Source organism: Myotis brandtii, unplaced genomic scaffold (genome assembly GCF_000412655.1).
Source record: "Myotis brandtii unplaced genomic scaffold, ASM41265v1 scaffold1259, whole genome shotgun sequence".
NCBI classification, from domain to species: domain Eukaryota; kingdom Metazoa; phylum Chordata; class Mammalia; order Chiroptera; family Vespertilionidae; genus Myotis; species Myotis brandtii.
In genome coordinates, this window is record NW_005354422.1 from 112,636 (window position 1) to 132,712 (window position 20,077).

The window sequence follows — 20,077 nt, forward strand, 5'->3', positions numbered from 1 at the left end:
GCCCGGCAGGAGGTGGGGAAGGGCCTTGGGGAGGCAGGCTGGGGGTCCCGCCGCCCCCGATGGGGACTGTGTGCGCTGCGCAGAGCGCCAGGCGGGAGCATCTGTTGGGCCAGGCAGGACGCTGAGGGAGGGCATGGGGCCGCAGCCAGGAAGAGCCGGAAGAGGCTGCAAGAGTGTGGAGAGCGACTGGGCACCTTCAGAATCTAACCTGGTCTGGTGGCCGAGGCAGGGACAGCAAGGGGACACGGCTGGGCGCCACTGGGAAAGCCTGTGGGTTGGGTGCGGCCACCGGCTCCTCCAGCTGGGCGGGGTGGGTCCGACTGAGCTGCAGCCGCCCTGGGCTGCTGTTAGATAGAACTACGAGACCCTGAGGGCTTTCCCCCATCTCCGTTGCCTCTATTGCCTCTATTCTGCTGTCCAGTGCCTCGGTGGCCCCTGGAGCCCATGACCAGGCCAGCCCTCCCTCTGAGGCCCCTGCCTGCTGGGGGCCTGTCCCTGCAGGCAGCCCCCAGGAGAGCGCTGGGTGGAGGATAAGCCAGCCCTCCCTTAGCCCTTCTGGGTGCATCTGCCAGAGACACTGGAGAGATTCCTGGGAAGGTAAACAGTATCTGCTTTGCTGACAAACTCACATCCCCTCCAGGGTTCCTTCCTGGCCTAGAGCTGAGTCTAGCTGTCCTTGTTTCTCCAGGTGCACGATGGATTTTGCTGCTCTAGTCAGTGAACTCACCCAGACCCCTGTGCCAGGACCTGATGTCTAGGTCAAGAGGCTAGCGTCAGCTGTCAGCTGCCCTTGAACCTCATTAGCCTGGCCCTTCCCCAGGCCCAGAGCTGACTGAATGTAATTAGCAACTAATTGGGTGTCTGTTAGCCCCTCTGCATAAGAAACATCAAGATCAAGTGTAGGCAGTGGATGTGTGGATTCATTCTTTTCTTCCAGACATGGCACTTCTTCTGTGTGGAGGGTATGAAGAAGAGCCATTCATTCATTCAGTCAGTCAGTCAACAAATATTGACTGCAAAAATGCAGGTGACCCATGATTTCAGAGTGATAAGTGCTGTAAAAACAAAACAGAGTGGTGGTGGGCAGAGAACTTGGCTCTCAGCTGGAAAAGGCAGCAGGCAGACCTGAGGGAGGAGGGAAGACGGCACCGTTTCAGGCCCAAAGCTCTGGGCACAGGGTGGGATGTCCTTGTTACTGTGAGCAGGACTTAGGGGCTTCGCAACCCATCAGTGAGCGATGGAGGGCGGATGAGTGGTGAGCTGTCCCTCTCTGAGTCCTGAGAGTGCATTTCTTGCTGGGAAGCTTAGTCTGAGATTTAAGGTTCCCCAGAAGACATGCTCTGTGTCTCCTTGTTCATTTGTTCATTCATTCATTCATTCATTCATTCATTCATTCAACAAGTACTCCTGAAGGCCTGTATGTTCCAGGCACTGTTCTAGGTGTTAAGGATGCAGCAGTGAAGCGGGCAGAGCTTATTTTCTGGTGGGAAAATGGCAACAAATAAGAACAGCAATTTTAATGTCAACTCAGATGAATCCTATGGAGCAAAGCAGAGCAGCGTAAGCGTGGTGGGGGCTGCTGTGTTTAGTAGAGACGCCAGGACAGGCAGTACCGAGGGGATGAAATTTGAACGGAGACCTGAGTGTAGACAAGACACAGTCATGTGACTCTCTGGGGGAAGGACATTTCAGGCAGAACGGCACATGCTAAGGCCCTGAGGTGTGAAGGAGGTGTGAGCCTGCTGGCATGCTGGCCGTGCTGAGGAGCAGGACAGAGGCCAGCAGGCCTCTCAGAGCCTTTCCTTCAAGGTCGGGGTGCAGAGGGGTCAGCCTGATGACCAGAGGCACCCGAGAAAGCAGATGTTGTTCTCAAACAAACCCAGGGTGAGGCTTGGGACAGAAGGTCACTAGAGATGGAGAGTGTGTATCTGGGCAGGAGGCGGATCACTTGCTTTCCCCACCCCCAGCTTTCACCCAAACATCACGGGCCACACAGACAACCAAACTGGGGAGCAGACCGAGTTTTTCAAATCAGTAAGGACTCTGGAAACTGGAAATGGGGGGTGGGGTGGGGAACTGTTGCCTTCTAGGAAAATTCCAATAACCTTTCATTGTTGAACTAACTAGGTGATCTCATGAGTTGGCTTAAAAAGGCAAACAGGAGAGTATATAACAACGGACGTTTATTGAGCATGCACTGTGTGCCAGACACGCATGCCCCTCACAGCGAGTCTGTGCAGGGTGTACTCCCATTGCCCCTGTTTCACAGATGAGAAAACTGAGGCCCAGTGAGTAAGACAGCTGCCCATCTTGAGACAGCTGGTGAGTGTGGAAGTCTGGGTTACCGTCGAGTGGTGCAATTTTAGAGCCCTGTGCTTTGAGAGAGATGTTTGGCTGCCCAGATGCTTGTCATAGTGGAGATGCTTGTCTTACCAGCAGGGTGGTTAGAGCAAGCATGTCAAACTCGCGGCCTCAGGGCCGCATGCAGCCCACAACGAATATTTTTGTGGCCCAGCCAATATAACGGTGTGAGTCATTATTTACAATTATGAAAGGAAATAAGTCTCCTGTCAGATCCAGAATTACTGACACTCACCTTGGGCCAGTTTTGAAAGTAATCACTGTGAACACGATTTCCCCTGAAATAGGAAAGATGGTAGCAGAAAAGAGATGCCAAGTGTCAGGAAGAAAACATTAATTTTATCATTGCTCTTGTTGTTGTTTTTTATACTATACTTTTCTAAATAAACCTACGTTTCTATGAAAATGGAAGCTTTTGTTTTTTTGCGGCCCACATAAACTTCAACCTTGTTTATTTGGGCCGTGTTAGCCTTTGAGTTTGACATGCTATGAGCCCACTCCACTACTTCCCTTCTTTTTAAGGCAATGTTTGCATGGGTTAAATTTTCTTTAAAAAATATTTTTAAAGGTAATACTTGCAGGTGTTGAAAATATTTTTCAACTGTTAATCCAAACAGCCCTTCAAGTAGCAGTGAAACACCTCCCCCCGTCTCCTGCCCTCTGATGCCAGTTCTCTTCAGTTTCTTGAGGATACGTCTGGAGAGAGAGGTTCTGCTCATGAACAAGCATATGCAGTGTGTGTATACCTCCTCTTTCTCTCTTTTTTTTTTTTTACCAAATTATAATAATCTCAGGTCTGTACTTTTAAAAACTTCATTATACTTACTGTTCTGCGTCAGGACATACAAAGGTCCTCCATCCTGGTTGAATATCTCACAGAGGGGAGGTCCCACGTGTACCTAGTGGTCTTTTCTGGCTTTCTGGGTTGTTTTACCTGTTTTTGTTTGTTAGTTTGCAGTGACAGACAGTCAGGTATGAACATACTTGTGCCTACATATTTACTTACTTCTGCGTCTGTTTCAGTAGAAGAAATTCCTAAACGTGGACTCACTGGTTGAAAATCCCCATGTGTTTAGATTTCGGCCGCTGCTGCCAGCCTGGAGACTTAGCTCTGAGACTGCGTCTTCGCAGCTCCATCAGTCGGTGTGTTAGCAACTTTCTTTCTTGCTAATTTTACAGGAAAAAGAAGTGGCATCACGTTGTGGTTTAATAGGGGTTTCCTGGTGAGTTGTGTTGCGAGTCTCTCATATGGTTTAAGCTATTTGTCTTTCTCTTTCTGTGGACTGTTCATGTCCTGGCCTGTGGTCTAAATTTGATTGTTGTCTTGTTTTTGTTATTGAATTATAATCTCTCATCTCTAGTTCCACTGACTGCCCTCACCACCTTCCCCTACCGCCGAGAGCAGCTGCCACTGTGATGTATTTATGGTATGTTTATCCTTAGATCTGGGTGTATTTTAGAGAAAATATGGTGTTGATTTGTATGTACATGTATTTTAAACTACATATACTGCATTGTGCCACAAATCATGATCCTTTTACTTCTTAAACCTGATACTGTGTTTTTAGGAAGATCTCTGACCACCATGTGAACTCGGTGTCTGCAGAGTTCCATGACTGGAATTATTGTGGAATCATCGTAAGCGCTGGTTCTTCTTGGCTGTGTGTAGGAAGGTTGTTCGGAGAAATGGCATTTTGGGCGTGTGCCTTGGAGGATGAAGAGGAGTTGATAGATGAGCAGGAGGATGGGGAAGGGAACAGCACTGAGCAAGAGGCAGCATAGGACACGCCGACATGTGAAAGTACTGGGAACATTCAGGGAAGCCCCAAGGCTACTGGGGTGGAGTTCAGGGGCGGTGTGTAGTCCCAGGAGAGGCTGGGGGTTTCAAATGCCAGGGCTGGGCTTTCCCTACAGGCCACAGGGTGAGGCAGTGGAGTGGGAGTCAGTTGGTAAGGTTTTCAAGAGCAGAAGTGATCTCTGGAACCGGAGTGGGCTGTGGACATCGACGTGAGAGGCAGGAGGCCCCTGCAGTGCTGCAGACAGGAGAGGACGGGCTCTGTGTGAGAGTGGAGCAGCTGCGGAAGGAGAAACAGAGGCCTGGGCACCAGAGGAGGCATGAGGGGCCTAGGCTGGTGTCCAGGCTGCTCACTTAGGAAACCAGGAGGATGTGGTGTCACAAGCAGGGCCCAGGACGGGTAGGCTGGGCCCAGGGTTCATTCCTGGGCATATGGCTGTGCTGTCAGCCACGCTGTCAAATTTAAAGGCCAGCTCCTCCAAGCTGGGGAGGGGTTTGTGACAGCTCAGTGAGTGAGTAGGTGGGAGGTGAAGGTGTGGGAGTGGGTGAGGTCGCCAGGGAGAGTGAGGAAGGCAGGCGAGAGCCTGGGGCAGGCAGGCAGGCAGGCAGGGAGAAGTATGCAGGGAGAAGTGGACAGACAGGCCCAGCCAGCCGGGAGCTGGGTGCACTTTCGAACTCTGTCCTTTGCTGGCCAGACGAGCTTGGGAAGGCATCCTTTCAGGAGGGAGCGTGGGCAGGGGTCGGGGGTCGGGGACGGTCATAAACAAGGAGCCCAAGAAGGGGTCCCTGCTCTCCTGGCATCTCTCAGTGGGGCTTTGGAGGGTGCATAGGAGTGCGGAGGCAGACAGGAGGGACTGGGCCCCCGAAGCACAGGTAAGTGTAAGGGGCTTTCTTCCCCGGGAGCTGGGCCTCCCCACCCGTTCAGCCTGTGGGTGACTGTAGGCCAGGGGTCCTCAAACTTTTTAAACAGGGGGCCGGGAGCTGGGCTGCCCCACCCGTTCAGCCTGTGGGTGACTATAGAGTATAGCTATGCATGGGCTCCTGTGGCACAGACCAGGCCCTGGGCCCAGGGCTTTGCTGCTACAGGCAGGGTGCGTGTGGGCACCCCCCAGGGGAATACGCAGCCTGTCAGGTGACCCAGGAAATGCCCTGCTCTGAGCCCGGTCTTCCTCCTTCGCTGTCGCTGTGCTGGCCAGTGTACCCGCTCTGTTCCCGTAGCACCCGAGCCTCCCTTGCCTGTGTAGTGGGAGCCTGACGCCCCGCCCTGCACCTCCTGGCAGGTCTCAGCTCATGAGCATTGTTAGGAAGCGTTCATCCTCCAAAGGAACAAATGCTTGTCACTGTTTGTGACTACTTTTCCACCTGTACTACTTTATGTGTTTATTTTTAGAAAAGCAAGCAAGAATCTACTAGTATTGACTGCAGCCAAAATATACTTAGGAGAGTGAAACCAGGAAGGGCATAGAAGAAGCAGCAGAAGAGCCCAGGCTGGGCTGCCCGGGCTCACTGGGAAGTCAGAAAAAAGGGGGCCTGGGAGACAGGTTCAGGGGTGAGCCTGGGGTGAGCTGCCACTGTCCACTGCTCCCCTGGCTATAACTCTCCTGGGGTTCCTTAGAGGTTAGGGGATACATGCCAGGGAGTGGGAGCAGGGAATGGCACCGGTGTGCTCCCTGGAGGGAGAGCACCTATATTATTTTATTTAATATTTGTCCTTGAAAAAAATATGTAAAGCAGGTATTACCTACTTTAGCATGATTCTAAGCAATAACATCTGTGAAATCATAGGTTTGCTATATCAATTATTCTTAATGCAATTCAGGTAAATGCTTAACTATTTAAAATGTTAATTCTGTGTCCGCTTACCCACTTATGCAAACCTCGTCTTAGATCTGAGGAGGCGGGAGGAGATACTCGGTACTATGTAGGAGAGGGAAAATACTACCTCTGCCCTGTTTGATTCAGTGACGGGCCTGACCAAGGACAGATGAACAGTAGAAAAGACTTACTGGCATGCACACGGGACCCATCAAAGCCACAGCTGGCTTGTTAAAGTTAAAGGCCTCTACAGTAAACCCTCATTTTGCAGACAATGATTTGATGGACTTCAGATTTAACGGACAGAATTCCTGATCCATATATCATACTTGAAAATTAACACCCTGTTAATTTTAAAATGCCTTTAACCAAGATTTGCTTATAATCCAATTAACAAGTTGTTTTTGTTATTAATTCACTATTATTTTAAACAAATTTTACCGAATAGGCCATATGTTGGAAAAGACACTACAGTAATTTCGCCGACATAAGTGATTATTACATATCCACAACTATATCTACATATTTAAATCCCAGAGTCACCGCCCGTAAATAGCGTTTGGTGAATGATCAGCACGTGATCCCACGGAGTGCGTGTGACCTGCTGCAGCGGTTTCAACTGCGCGGGAGGTTCCCACGTGCACCGAGCCACGCCCATCGCGCCAGTCGCCTGCTGTTTATTCGGGTGACCGGTGAATGCACGCATTTACTAGGCCTGTTCAGTATACATTTAAAACGACAGTAATACATATAGGAAACTTCTCTGTGAAATTGAACTTTTCATACATACTGAATTTTAACCACACAAACGTGTCTACATGAGTAAAACACAGGCAAACTAATTTGATGACTTTTTAGCATATGCCTTTGGCAAACCTACTTCATTGGGCTTTCGGCTTTAAGGGACATCCGCAGGCTGAGTTAGCCCAGTAGAGCGAGGTTTTACTGTTTACTTAGTAGGGGAAATGGAGGGGAGAGAAGGCTCCTATGGGAAGGCAAATAGGTTTCTGTAGGACACACAACTGGGTGTTAGAACAAATGGAAGGTGAGAAAGCCTGTGGTAAAGTTTGGTTTTAGGAGCTGAGTGGTCTGGCTGTCGTGGGGGCCGTAATCCCTCCCGGAGAAGGGTGGGTGGGTCTCACTGAGACCCATGGGAGCCGAGCTCCTGCAGGAGGAATTACGAAGCCGAAGCCGCTGTTTCCATCAGATAAGGGGAGCTCTGAGGAGGCTGCTTGCTGCATCTGTGAAATCTCAAATGTCTTTACCTTAAACAATAATCTTCATACCAACTGTGGAGGCCAGGCGGGTCCCACACCAGCAGGAAAGAGGCCCCATGGCAGCCACCTGAGAGGTGGTCACCCCAGGTGCAGACCCTCCTCCCCGCCCTCTGCCCCACGGAGCTCAGCCTTCACAGGCAAGGACAGAGGTCGGCAAAGAACCTTCCAGCTGTTAAAGTGAACAAAAATATTCAATCGTGATGTCACTCAACAAATTTAATTTTCTAATACTTTTATTATTTCTGCTGATGATCAACAGGATCCATATTTATTTTAAAAAATTAGATACATGCCAAAAAGCATAAAGAACTTAACCATGTGCACCATACCACACACGGACAGATAGCCACCATCGACCAATGTGTTGGCATTTTCTTGTCTAAATACACAAACAAGTTTTTAAATACTGAGCTTATAGTGAGTATATAAACAGTTTTCTTACTTGGTGATATACTGTGAACATCTTTCCACTTCATTAAATACTCTACAGAAACGAGATAGTCACAGGCTGCCGAGGTTCACCATCTGGCCCGATGGCTTTGCCACCATCTACTTATCCAGGCCCCGATTGGGGATGTTGACGGGGGAGCGTTCTTGCCGTAAAGTAACTGCATGCACATGTGCTTCACCAGATGTTTTGCAAGTGTCTTCTGGGTGCCCAGGGGGCTTGGGGACAGAGGTGAGTGACGGTGGAGTCCTAGTCACTGCTACTTGAGGACAGATCCATGACAAGTGGCCTGGGAGTGAGGCCGGGCCAGGGAGCCCTGGCCTGGGCGTCTGTCCACGGCAGAGGAGGGATAGTCTTGGAAGGGTTCTGTGCCTGCCAGGGATTGGGCAACCAGGTCCAAGAAATACCAGTGTGTCAGTCACTTCCGCAATCACTCTCTGCCTGCTCCAGGAAGCCCAGGCCTCACCAGGGCTAGCGCCCTTGCCTGACACGACTCCCTCCCACTCTAAGACCACAGGCATTGGGGGCGCCTTTGACTCAGGCCATGGGCTCAGTCACTGACACCCTCACTTAGCCCTACCTCCCAGCTCTGCTGCATCCCCAGGGAGCCCACAGTCCATCTGGGCACGGGATGGTAACCTCTGACCTGGCAAAGGGATGTTGGGAGGCAGGTGTCTGCCTGTCTGTTCTCCCCGAGGCCAGAGAGCTGGAAGGGATGGGCTTTTTCTGGAGGCAGCAGCGTGTGTCTGCCCTACGCCAAGGCCTCCCACACATTCAGGGATACGGGGCGGAGGGGGGGCATCGAGGTGCTGCTGGCCTAGTTGTCACCCTGCCCGGGAACTGGTGCCCTTGGAAGGATTGAAGTAAGCTCTGTCGGCTTCGAGGTTTTAAGCTGTGAGTTGGGAGAAGGGAGTTCAGGCCCCACTGTCAGCAGCGCTGTTGACTTGGAAAGGCCTGCTCCTCACCTGTAGGCTGCAGAGGGGAACGTGTAGCAGAACATGTATTTGCCGGGTTCGGCAGCCCTGGGTTCCAGTGCAGCCAGCTGCTCTGACCTCATCCGTGTGTAGCATGGGGGTAATGACATCCACCCCGCCCGGACTCACAGGGTCAGAGATGCTGCTTGTAAAGGGCGTGGTGCGGGCCACTCAGCACCTAGGGGCCTCAGTCAAGGGCAGGTACCAGCCAGGTGCCCGTTCCCTTCCTTTGCTGCCCCTTGGAGGGCAGAGCTGGTGCTGAAGTCCCCAGAGCTGCTCTCCTGGGGTAGGCTCTGCTCGCTGTGCTCTCAGTTCCGAAGTGCCACCTCCCCACCTGTGCTGAGTGGCTTCCTCTGTGGGCAAACAGGAAGTTGCTTACCTCGAGGGAGGCAGGAAGGGCTGCCTGGCAGGGCTGCCTGCCCACAGCTGTGGTCATGTCCGGAGACTGGGTGTCCTCTGGGCCCTGGGGGATGGTGGGGGATGGTGGCTGGGTAGGGAACCCAGGAGTGAGGGGGATTGCAGGGGACCAAACTCAATGTTGGCAGGGGCTCTGGGGCACATGCCAGTTTCCCCTGCTGTGCCCTCACTGGGGCCACACGCCCTCCGTCCTTGCTGGCACCAGGGGTCCCCACTCCGAGTTGCCCCTTGCAGTCTGGGGAAGGAGATGGAAGTCCTAGGACATGGAGCAGAGCGGGTGGCTACAGGAGTCAGGGAGTCTCTTGAAGTTTGCTGCTCGCAGGAGCACCCGCTAGCCATGACCCAAGGCCCCACACACAGACACCCTCACATACAAGACAGGCAGCTTGGAGGAGAGGGAGAGGCCGTCTCCCCTCCCCTTGGGTGGGGCTGGAGGTGGGCAGGGAGGAGGAGAGGAGAGTGGACTCACCGTGGGCTTGAGGCCCTGCACAACTAGGGTGAGCCAGTCAGCCCTGGCGCCCGGATGTTCACAGTGAAGGGGAGGAGATGACCATTGGTCCCTCCTGCTCAGCCCCATTCCAGCCGCAGGGAGGTGAGGGCCACCAGGCAGGTGGAGAGGCTGGCCCTGTCCTCCCCTCAGGGCCACCTGGCTCCTGTCCCATTGCCTATACCCTCCTTCCCCGCTGGTCGGTGCCCTCCCCGTGGCCACATCCGGCGGTCACTTTACTGCGTATGCATCTCCCCGGCCTTTGCAGCGGCGTTCGATAGAGCCGACCACTTCCTTTCCTAAAGTCCTCTCCTCTCTCGTCCACTGTGACAGCATTGCTTATGCTTTCTCACCTCCTTAACAGTGCGGCCCTCCCCCGCGGGCCCCGGCCCCGCACGGACCCACGTCCTGCTGGTCACACACGCTGCTCTCTCCACTCCCGGTGTGTTTTTCCATTGCCTGTTTGAGTAGTTCACAGATTCACAAGCCTAATATTTTAAAAAATCAACTCTTGGTTTTCTCCCCTCAGCCTCACCGCCCTGATTCTGTGCTTTCAGTAGATGCCATCACCGCCCTTGGAGTCGCTCTCGCCAGAAATCCAGGTTACCCTCCACTCCCCTGTCCTCTACGCTCTCATCTGCTTAAGTGGCAGGTCCTGCCAATCATCCGGGACATACCCCCAGGCCTCTGTGTCCCCTCCTCCACCACAGCCTTGCCTTCCAAGCCAGGGCCCCACTTCCCCTGGACGGCCACTGAGCCCCACTGGCCCCTGGTTCTCACAGAGCCTCCGACTTTCTTCTCCATTCAGCCGCTGCTGATCTTACCACTGCACTGAAATGCTCCCTGCCCCGTCATTTCCCCGCTGACTGTGTGTCCTGCCTACCACTGGGGACCCTCAGGACCTGGCCCTGCCACTCCAGCCCACCTTCCCCTCACCCCTGGCCAAACTGGCCTCTCTCTGGTCCCTTCGCTCAGGGAGGCCTTTCTGGCTTCAGGTAGGCAGTCGATGTGCAGTTCCCTCGGCCTAAACTCCTGCCCCACGCTCTTCACCTGCCGGCTGCTCCCGGGTTTCCTGTCTCCCACCCGGTGAGCCCACCGCTGCTCTCTCGTTCCTCCCTGCTCCTTCCCTCCCCGGTGCTGGCGTTGCCTTATTCCTCCGCTGGTCTATTTTGTCTCTGGCCTGAGGGCAGGGACTGTGCTTGTTTCCTGGTGGCTCAGCAGCATCTCCTGGGTGAGCGTGTGGAGGAGGTGCTGGCTAAGCAGTGGCCACAGTGCAGAGGCCCTGGAGGCTGCGGGCCGAGGGGAGGACCTGCATTCGGCCCAGGCCACGAGGCTTCTGGCTTCCACGTGGGCAGTGTTGTAAGAGCACAGGTGCAGGAGGGGAGCAGCTGGGGCGGGGTGGTCAGAAGCCAGGTTTGTGCCACTGAAGTTGAGGTGCCCCTAACATTTCCTTCCCAGAAAGAACAGTGGGGACCCCACTGACACAGGGGAGTTCCTCCCTGCTCCTTCCCTCCCCGATGCTGGCATTGCCTTACTCCTCCTCTGGTCTATTTTGGCTCTGGCCTGAGGGCAGGGATTGTGCTTGTTTCCTGGTGGGTCAGCAGCATCTCCTGGGTGAGCGTGTGGAGGAGGTGCTGGCTGAACAGTGGCCACTGTGCAGAGGCCCTGGAGGCTGCGGGCCGAGGGGAGGGCCTGCGTTCGGCCCGGGCCACGAGGCTTCTGGCTTCCATGTGGGCAGTGTTGTAAGAGCACAGGTGCAGGAGGGGAGCAGCTGGGGCGGGGCGGTCAGAAGCCAGGTTTGTGCCACTGAAGTTGAGGTGCCCCTAACATTTCCTTCCCAGAAAGAACAGTGGGGACCCCACTGACACAGGGGATATACGCCTGGGTTATGACTGCAGCTGACAACTGTCACCCAGTGCGTCCTGTCCTACTTCCCACCTTAACCAGGGGTTAGGTCCTCAGCCTCCTGGGAGGGTGGCCGCTGCCAGAGAGCCCCGCCCAGCCATGGGCCCCGCCACAGCCCCCATTCCCTGCCTGTCTCCCTCCTTGCCCATGGGCCCAGGTCCTGTCTGCCCCCCCACCCTCCGCCCTCAGGTGCAGGGCTGCGTGGAATAGTGAGGCTGTGCCCCACGGGCGGAAGAGGCCAGGCAGGCCTGGGAGGCGGAGAATCCAGGCTCCTGGGGCCTGGAGTGTGGTGGAGAAGGTCTGGGGTGCTCTCGCTCTGGACCTCTCCGGGGGGTGCAGATGAGGAGGGCTGGAGCTGCCGCCCTGCCTCTGGGCTGTGGGCTGTGTGACTGGCAGTCTGAGGCGATGCGAGTGGAGGAGTCTCCTGCGCAGTGAGAATTAGGAAGATGAGCTGTGGTGGCTCGGGTCTCAGGACCCTCCGTTCACAAGTCGGTGGTGGTTGAGGCCGGAGAGGTAGGCTGTGCAGAGAGAGACAGGAGCCGTACAGCGGTGCCCTCCCCACCCCTGCCTGGCTCACTCTCGGACACCTGTGGCCTGTGTCCCACGGAAGGACGTCAGGAGTCCCGTGTGGGAATGGACAAGAGTTGGTTCCTGTGGTCGGAGGCTGTGAGCTCCCAGCCCAGCTGTGTGACTGCCCAGCGGTGAAGCCGGGGCCGAGGCCTCGCCTCGCTGAGCCTGCCTCCCCATCTGTATAATGGGTACAGTGAGCAGGTGAGAGGAGTGGCTGAGGCACTAATGGGGAACACTGACCAGGTGACAAAAGTAGAAATGTCAATTGTTACGAGCAGAGAAGAACAGTTGCCCAACCCGGGCCTCCTGTGTCCCCCCAGGTGCCCTGCAGGGCAGTGAGAGCTGGGCAAGATGAGAACCTGTGACAGAACCACAGGCAGGAAGGGGTGGGGCCTTGCACAGTCCAGGGCCTGCACCTTCCCCTTTCTCTGCCCCAGGCCCGGGGCGGGTGAAGGGCGTGATTCTCTCTGGGGGCGGGGGCACGTGGGTAAGGGGCCGTGAGGCGCTGGGCCTGTGAGTGAAGCCTCCTGCCTTGTGGGCAGGAAGTGAGAGGTGCAGAGCAGCTGGGGAGACTGGGGGGGCGGGGGGGGCAGAGCGGGAGGGTGAGAGTGTCTGGGGGTGAGGGGAGCGGAAGTCGGAAGCTCCAGCCACCACATTCGCCACTCACAGGGCAGACACACGGCAACGGGACCTGCTCCCTTGGAGGTGAGCGCGGTGGGCCTGCTTGGGGTGGGCCTGGGCCCCAGCGGGCCATGTGTGCCCTGGGGCAGTGGCTGGGGCCGGTGGGCAGAAGGAGGGCGCTGTGGTCTCTACCGGGCACCTGCCGTGAGCCTGGCCCGGGCTGTACCCCCACCTTTCACTTCCTTCTCTCTGTCCCCTCCTCTCTCACCCTTCCCCGGCCCATCAGGCCCTTGCTCCGCTTCCTGCCCCAGCCCCGCCAGAGCCCTTTGGGGTCTGCAGCAGTGAATTGCCTGACGTGACTGCTGTGGCTGGGTGCCCAGTGGCTGTTCTTGGGGCCTGAGGCCTCAAGGAAGCCTGACCCTGGATCTTTGAGGGAGAGAGGCCAGATGGGCCGGGGGTAGTTTGGGGTGTGGCCACTGCAGGAGCTCAGACTCTGCTCTAAGGGGGCTCCTAGCCCCACCCGGAGGGGCTGGTTACAGGCAGGGCCCTGACTTGCCGGTTTGCCAGGTCACCTGATGGGCAGCAGAAGCCATGCCTCTCAGTGTCCCTGTGCGGGCACTCAGGCCTTCCAGGTGTGGCTGTGTCTTCACGGTGAAGCCAGCCACGGAGGGCCTGCCCCTCACAGGGTCTGGTTCTAGAGCCTGAGATGCTGAAAGCTGGGCAGGGCCTCCCGCCCTGGGCCAGGATTAGTCCCCTCAGGGCCTTCTCCAGGTTTGAAGGACGGGCCGCAAATGGGCCTGTCACCCCAACCTCCTGGACATCTGCAAACAAGGAGCCGACCAGCTCGGGGCTCAGAGCCTGCTGAGCTGTTTGTGGAGTGAGGGGGGCGTCCCAGAGGGGTGAGGAGCCCAGCCTGGCCTGAGCCCTCCCCGTGCGCCTAGCCCTTCCCTGGGCCGCAGCTGCTCTGGGACCTGTTGGTGCTCTGCCCCATTCTCTGTCCTATCATCCCTCCTCTCTGCCTGAGTCCTGGCTGACCCTGACCCTGACCCCACCACAGGGTCCTCAGGCCCCCAGAGCCTCCCTCCTCCCCCCCTCCCTCCCTGCGCATTTGCATGAGGGCTCCTGGTGTGGCAGGAAGTGGGGCCTGCCCTGAACGTGGCCTGCTGGGTCCCCAGGTTCAGGTAGGGGTGTCAGTCCTGCCGCTCCAGACAGAGGGCTCACCCTGGGCTCCCGCCCTGAGGGCCGACATTTCTGACCCGGCTCCTGCACAGGGACAGCAGCCGGCACTTCCTCAATCCCTGCACAGGCCAGGAGCCTTTGCTTTTTCCATAGGAAGGAAACAACTTCCACAGTGAAAGGAAGGCATGTTTGCTGGGTGGACGCTTAAAAGGAGAGACACAGAGTCCAGGAGGAGATGCAGGGCTGGCTGGCTCGGAGGCCGCTGAGAGCGAGGTGCCCACCAGGCCGCTGTGCTGGGAGGGAGGCCGTTGGTGTGTTTCGCTTCTCTGAGTGGACCCTCCACGCAGCAGAGTGAAGGGGCAGGCAGGGCCCGGCACTGGCGCTGACCCGCTCCCATCCCGTAACAGGCCCGTGGAGCAGCGTCCTCCCTCTCATCCCCGTGTTCTGCAGACCAGGAAGCAGGTGGCTGGTCAGCTGCCGTTAGGGAGTGAGTCCAGTCTGTGGGCCTCAGGTGTGGGCGTGCAGGACGCTCAGGCCGTCACCTGCCCCAGTGCAGGCTGTCCGCAGCCTCTTGCAGGCAGAGGGTAAGCCGTGTGCCCAGCCGGGGGGAGAACAGCAAGCACAATCCTCAAAAGCACAGTTCAGCTCCCAGACTGGGTTCCCTCCTGTCCCAGCGTCACAAAGGAGCTGCCTGGACCCAGGCAGGTGGAACCCAGGTGGAGTGGAACCGGCAGTGGGGGTCTGTGTCCTGGTCCCCAGCTCAGCCCATCAGCTGGCACAGTTCTCCTCCAGAGACCCCTCGAGATGGGAATTGCCTGACGTGAATTTAGCTGACGAAGCCGGGGCTGCAGTGGACCCGTGCCCTCCCCCCTCGCTGTCTTCTGGGGCGTCAGCATTTTTCTGGATCCTTCTCCCAGAACTTATCCTCGAACTTCTGAGCCCTCACGGAGCTTAGAAAATGGGGGGCCACTGTATCTTAGGGGTGGCAAACCCCCCTTGTGAGACGTGTGGCAGACTTTCTCCCTCCTTTGTTCTGAGGATACCTGAGATGAGCTATTTCAAGAGATTTCACTAAACGCCAAGAGTGGAGAAAAAAGTAAACCAAGAAGATTCTAGATGCAGGAGACCAGGCCCGCCTCTGCCTGGGAGGTGCCCTCCTGCCCCCAGAACAGGCTGGTCGCCCCCTTGACCCTGGATCCTTAGCCCTTGCTGGGTCAGGACGGGTGGGACTGCCTTGGTGGCCGTAAGTCACCTCTCTCCTCAGGTCCTGCCACCCCTCCATTCAGGGAGGAGAAATTGAAAAAAGAAAAAAAAAGGTGGGGAGGGAGATAGAGATAGAGACTCAGACGGATAGAAAGGTGATAGATAAGATGATAGATAGATAGATAGATAGATAGATAGATAGATAGATAGATAGATGATAGATAATAGAGAGATAGATAGACTGGTAGTAATAGATAATAAGTAGATATTTCTTAACCCTCAATTGCCTGAAGGGTCCCCCAGTCTCCTCTCCGTCCAGCTGCTCCTGGGAAAAAGGGACACACATGAGCGTGTTGGCTGCTGGCCCCGCAGTGGCACCTAGGACTGCTCTGCCGCCTGGGCTTCCTGGGAGGAAGGTGCAGTTGGCTCAAGGGCAGCCTGGCCCTCAGGTCGGAAGGTCACGTGATGCTGAATCTCCTCTCAGCCCAGGCTCCCAGGCCCCCAGTGAGTTTGTTGAGCATCTGTCATCCCTGCCTCCCCATTCTCACAAACACCTCCCAGTGACACCTCAGCCCACAGCCTTGCTCTGACAGTGGGAGCAGAGAGTGAGTGACTGCTCACAGGGCTTTGTGACTGCAGGGTTTTGAAGAGAGCGATGGCAAGAGAGCGCAGACCCTTCCCCGCTGAGCTCCCTGCACGTTTTTGGAAGTTGGCACTTTAGCGTCTCCATTAGTAGAAGGAGACAGATGTGGCCGCTGTCCGGTTCCCGTAGCTGCCAGGAGCTCATGGTGAAGCAGGTGCGGTGGGTCATGTTGCGGGGTCCACACGTTCCTTGCACCCCCCAGGGGGGTGGGGGGGCAGGGTTGCCTGATGAAACCCAGGAAGCCCAGTTATGTTTGTGCTTCAGAGAAACAATGAATACTTTTTTGGTACAAGTATGTCCCAAATATTGGGAATGGGGGAATGGGTGTCCTATATATTTATTTGCTAAATGTGGCAGCCCTGCCACGCACAGCTGTGGCCCCAAGTGGAATTGCCGGCTGGAGCCAAGACCCCTCCCACCAGGCTCTGTAACCCCAAGTCTCACAGGGGGTCCTGGACTTCGTAATCGACACTAAGGTTGTTTCTAACCTGCTTGACCTGAAGCACAACCACACCCCCACCCCGAACTTTACAGGTGGGAGAGAGCATAACATCAGCGATCACCGAAGTGATTCGATCTAAGCGTAGAATTAACGTTGACCTACGTGGCTGCTCTGTGTACATACGCGCATTTATTTATAAGTACATGTTTGCAAAGATGGGTGTGGGACTCCTTCTTGTAAAAACTTGCAGGACACCCTCTTCCCTCACCCTGCCCGCCGTCTCCGTCCGCTGCTGGCGTGTGAACTCTTCCCGTCAAGCGGGTTCTCCCGTGACAGCGGAGGTGTGACGTCACTGGTGCCGCAGGAAGGCCCTGAGGCTGGTCATGTGCAGATGCAGGTGTGGGGTTTGGAGGGATGAGGACGCACCGGGAAGAGTCTGAGGCAAAGGAAAAAGAAGAGATGTGATGAGGCCAGGGGCGCATTTCATCCGGGAACTGGGTGTCATAGGGCCTGTGTTTAACCTTTCCCTTCCTGAGAGCCAGAACGAGGCGGAGACAGTCCAGCGATGAGTCTCACCGGCCAGGGCGTCACCTGGCCAAGCTGACGGCCGTAAACCAGCCCCCGCCGGCCAGTCTTGCAAAGGACGAGGCTCCAGAGACAGGAGACTCCGGGAGTGGGAGGAAGGCCGTGGATTTCTTTCCCAGGTGCCTGCTTCTCCCGTGACAGATTCTGTTCCATTTTCCTCGACTCTGGTCTGTGTTTCTCTGGCTGCCACCTGCTTTGGCTCACGTGCTGCTTTTGGCTCGCCACTGATTTCATGCTGTTCTGAGGCACTTCCATCTCCCGCTGCTGGTCGTCTCTCCATTCTCCGGTTGAGATCCCTGAGAGGCAGATCTGATTCAGCCAGTCCATCTCTTTCAGCTAAGCCACTCGGGCCCCTTCAGCCCACAGAGGGGTGTCTTTGGAGCAGGCGGCCGAGATGGTGGGGTCAGAGGGCTGTGGAAGGCAGTGTACCCCAGCCGGGACCATGGACATGGCCAGGACCCCCAAGTACCTCTGACACACTAGACAGGAGCTGGCAGCCCCTTGCTGACCTGCTGTGCTTTGGGTATTTCCAGGGCAGAGTGGATCTCCGTTGCCCCCCTGGCCAGCAGGCCCCCTGATCCACACAATGGGACTGTGACGGTGGACACTCCTGGGGACCCCCGCACACGTGCTCTCCGTGGATGATGGATGACAACACACTCTCTGAACACCCAGAACCCGTGGAATTTCTCAACGTCTGTTTGAGCGACAACCTGCAGCCCCACCCAGGAGTACAGCCCAGGGAAACGAGCGGCCGTCCTGACCTGCCTGGACCTTTGCAGGAACTGACCTGGGCGTCGGACCCTTCTGAGTCCACGGGGAGGCGAGATGCTCCTGCCGGGGGCTCTAGGGCCGAGCCCGAGGGCCTGGGGAGCGGGTCTTCCCAGGGGGGCCCACAGCAGAACCCCAGCTCGTCCACGCAGGTGGTGTTCTGGGCGGGCATCCTGCAGGCCCAGATGTGTGTCCTGGACCTGGAGGAGGAGCTGGAGAAGACTGAGGGGCTCCGGGCCGAGCTGAGGTCCTGCATCCCCACGGCCCCTGTGGACCTCCCCCCGTTCCCCTCCAGCCCGGCGGCCCCCCTGGACCCGGGCCCCCCCGCCAGCCCTCCCTCGGGGGAGGACAGCAGCAGGCCTGAGGGAGAGAGCCAGACCCAGGTGTCCCCCGGGGAGGGGACGCCAGACTCCTCCCCAGAGTGGGGTGCCGAGGAGGAGAGCCTGTTCTTTGACAACCCCCTCTTCCTGGAAAGCCCTTGCTCAGACACCAGCGCTCCCAGAGAGCGCTTCTCCTGGGGGCACCCCGACTCCTGTGCTGACAAGGACGACGATGGGAGGCCTGAGAGCCCGCAGAACCTGGAGCCTCCTCTCCTGCTGGGCAGGGTGCCGTGGGGGCTGGGCGATGAGCCAGACTCGGGGGACAGCGTGTCTGAGTCCAGCGGGCACACCACCCCTCCGTTCCCTGTGCCCACCTACAAACCACACTCCTTCTCCTGGGCCGAACCGGACAGCGCCCAACAGGCTCCCGCAGCACCTCCCAGCTGGGCGGGAAGCGAGGTAAGCCGGGCCTTGGGCACCCACCCAGAGCGGGGCCTGGGACACAGGACAGGCCTTACTCTGTGGTCGCCCGGCCCAGACACTCTCCATATGCCAGGGCCTTTGGGGACCCTGGAGAAAAATGACAGGAAGACAGGACCAGCGAGGCCTTTAGAATTATGGGAAAGTGGACAGATACTGCCATGGCCACTGAACGTCCGCACCATTACATCCACGTCTCCATCTTGCCAGCTCAGGGGCGTGGCTGGGCACAGGGGGGTGGGTTAGGGTGGGGGACCGGGGGGCCCCTCCAGGTGCAGCCTGTTCCTGCTCATCCTCAGACTGTACCCTCCCGCCTCCAACACACCCCAACCCCAGCCGTAGCTGCAGGGGTCAGCGGCAAGGCGCCCTCTGCCCCCAGGAGGTTTCTGTCCGAGCCTGTCCTCTCTCTGCTTAGAGGCTGCAGCATTTTGTTACTTTTAGCTCACCATCTCCCATTCCTCCTCCCGCCCAGTGTCAGCGGGTCAGGCCCACAGGACGTGGCAGCCGCGTTTGCTATCAGCTAGGACAGTTCTGGGGACAAGTGTGCGAGACAATAGGGGCACAGTTTTCCCAGGGCGGCCTCTGCTGAAGAGATAAGGCAGCTTCAGATGGCGGAGCAGGGCCGAGACTCTAATCTCAGAACCCAGAGAGCCGTGGAGGCCTGCTGCCCGGAGGGGATCCCCCACCCAGGCTGCCCCCCGCCCCCGTGTGGGCTGGCCTCCTGGCTCTGGGGCCCTGGGGGTCACTGAGGGGAGCCTGGGGCCCTGTCCTCGTCCTTGAGCTTGCAGGGTGCTCCCACCGGGCATGGCAGACCCTGCCCGTGGCCGCCTGGTGGCTGTCGCCCTCCCTATCACACAGCCCCTCCTTGGGCTGGTGCTGCGGGAGGCAAGGCCCCCTGGGGGACTGTGGAGGGGAGAGGACAGTCCGAGGAAACGACAAGTCAGTGGACATGGCCTGGGGCTCGGAGGGTATGGGAAGCCCTGGGGATTGCTTCCCCGGGTCAAACCGCTCTCCTCTCGTTTCTCCCCTAAGACTTCTCTGGCAGGCGGCCTTGGCCCTGCAGCATCCTCTGTGGACAAGGCACTGACCTGGGACACAGGGCATGTCAGATCTGACCCCAGCCCTGCCACCCATCCTGTGCATCCTCCGGCAAGTACCTCCCCTCCCTGTGCCTCCCTCCCCCCTCTGCGCAGGGCTCAGCACCCGCACTGCTAGGGTCCTCCCCTCCAGGATCCTCCCCTGGACGCAGGATCCCCGCTGGGTGGGCCAGCACAGCAGGGAGGGGCATGTCACTGTTAGTCATTCTCCTCCCTCTCCCTCCCCTTCCATTCTCAGGGCCTCCAGGGCTCATGGATACCCTGTGCCTCTCAGCAGGCCCTGCCCCGTCCTGAGGGCTGGCAGACAGAGCAGGGTCCTTCCTGGCCCCAGGCGCCTCTTACCTCCCAGGACAGAGGTGAGCCCCAGTGGGGGGCCCGGGACTTGGGGCAGTGGGAGGCTTTGCCATCTGGAGTGGGACAAAGGTCATTCTTGGATCCGTGGGTGTTATGAGGGCCCCCTTGTACCCTGTTCGATGGACCTGTGACATCATCCGGACCCTGGGTTTACGTACTCCCCTCACTGAGGAAATGTACGGGAGACCCCGGTTTCCATGCCTGGGTCCTAGTGGTGCACCTGTCCCGAGCCTGGCTGCCTTGGGGCGGGAGTCCCGGGAGCCCTGTGCCCTGCACGTGGGAGGACACCGCCCGGAGGAGGGACTGGACGTGCTGCCCAGCAGCAGGGAGGAG

General features: G+C 57.4%; 1 protein-coding gene across 6 annotated transcripts; it reads left to right on the top strand.

Moving 5' to 3' along the window:
- PSD4 (pleckstrin and Sec7 domain containing 4) lies at nt 1-20,056 on the top strand. 6 transcript variants are annotated; one of them, XM_014534173.1, is made up of 8 exons: nt 2,913-3,097; nt 3,438-3,584; nt 3,723-3,788; nt 3,930-3,999; nt 10,104-10,176; nt 17,256-18,272; nt 19,326-19,442; nt 19,629-20,056. In XM_014534173.1, exons 6-8 carry the CDS (start codon nt 17,364-17,366, stop codon nt 19,839-19,841), a joined length of 1,239 nt encoding a protein of 412 aa, XP_014389659.1. In that variant the 5' UTR covers nt 2,913-3,097; nt 3,438-3,584; nt 3,723-3,788; nt 3,930-3,999; nt 10,104-10,176; nt 17,256-17,363; the 3' UTR covers nt 19,842-20,056. The 6 variants fall into 6 exon arrangements, with proteins under 6 accessions (XP_014389660.1, XP_014389659.1, XP_014389661.1 ...); XM_014534174.1 differs by lacking the exons at nt 2,913-3,097; nt 3,438-3,584; nt 3,723-3,788; nt 3,930-3,999; nt 10,104-10,176 and adding exons at nt 1-12; nt 16,353-16,356; XM_014534175.1 differs by lacking the exons at nt 2,913-3,097; nt 3,438-3,584; nt 3,723-3,788; nt 3,930-3,999; nt 10,104-10,176 and adding an exon at nt 4,964-5,029.
- The last annotated feature ends 21 nt before the right edge of the window (nt 20,057-20,077 follow it).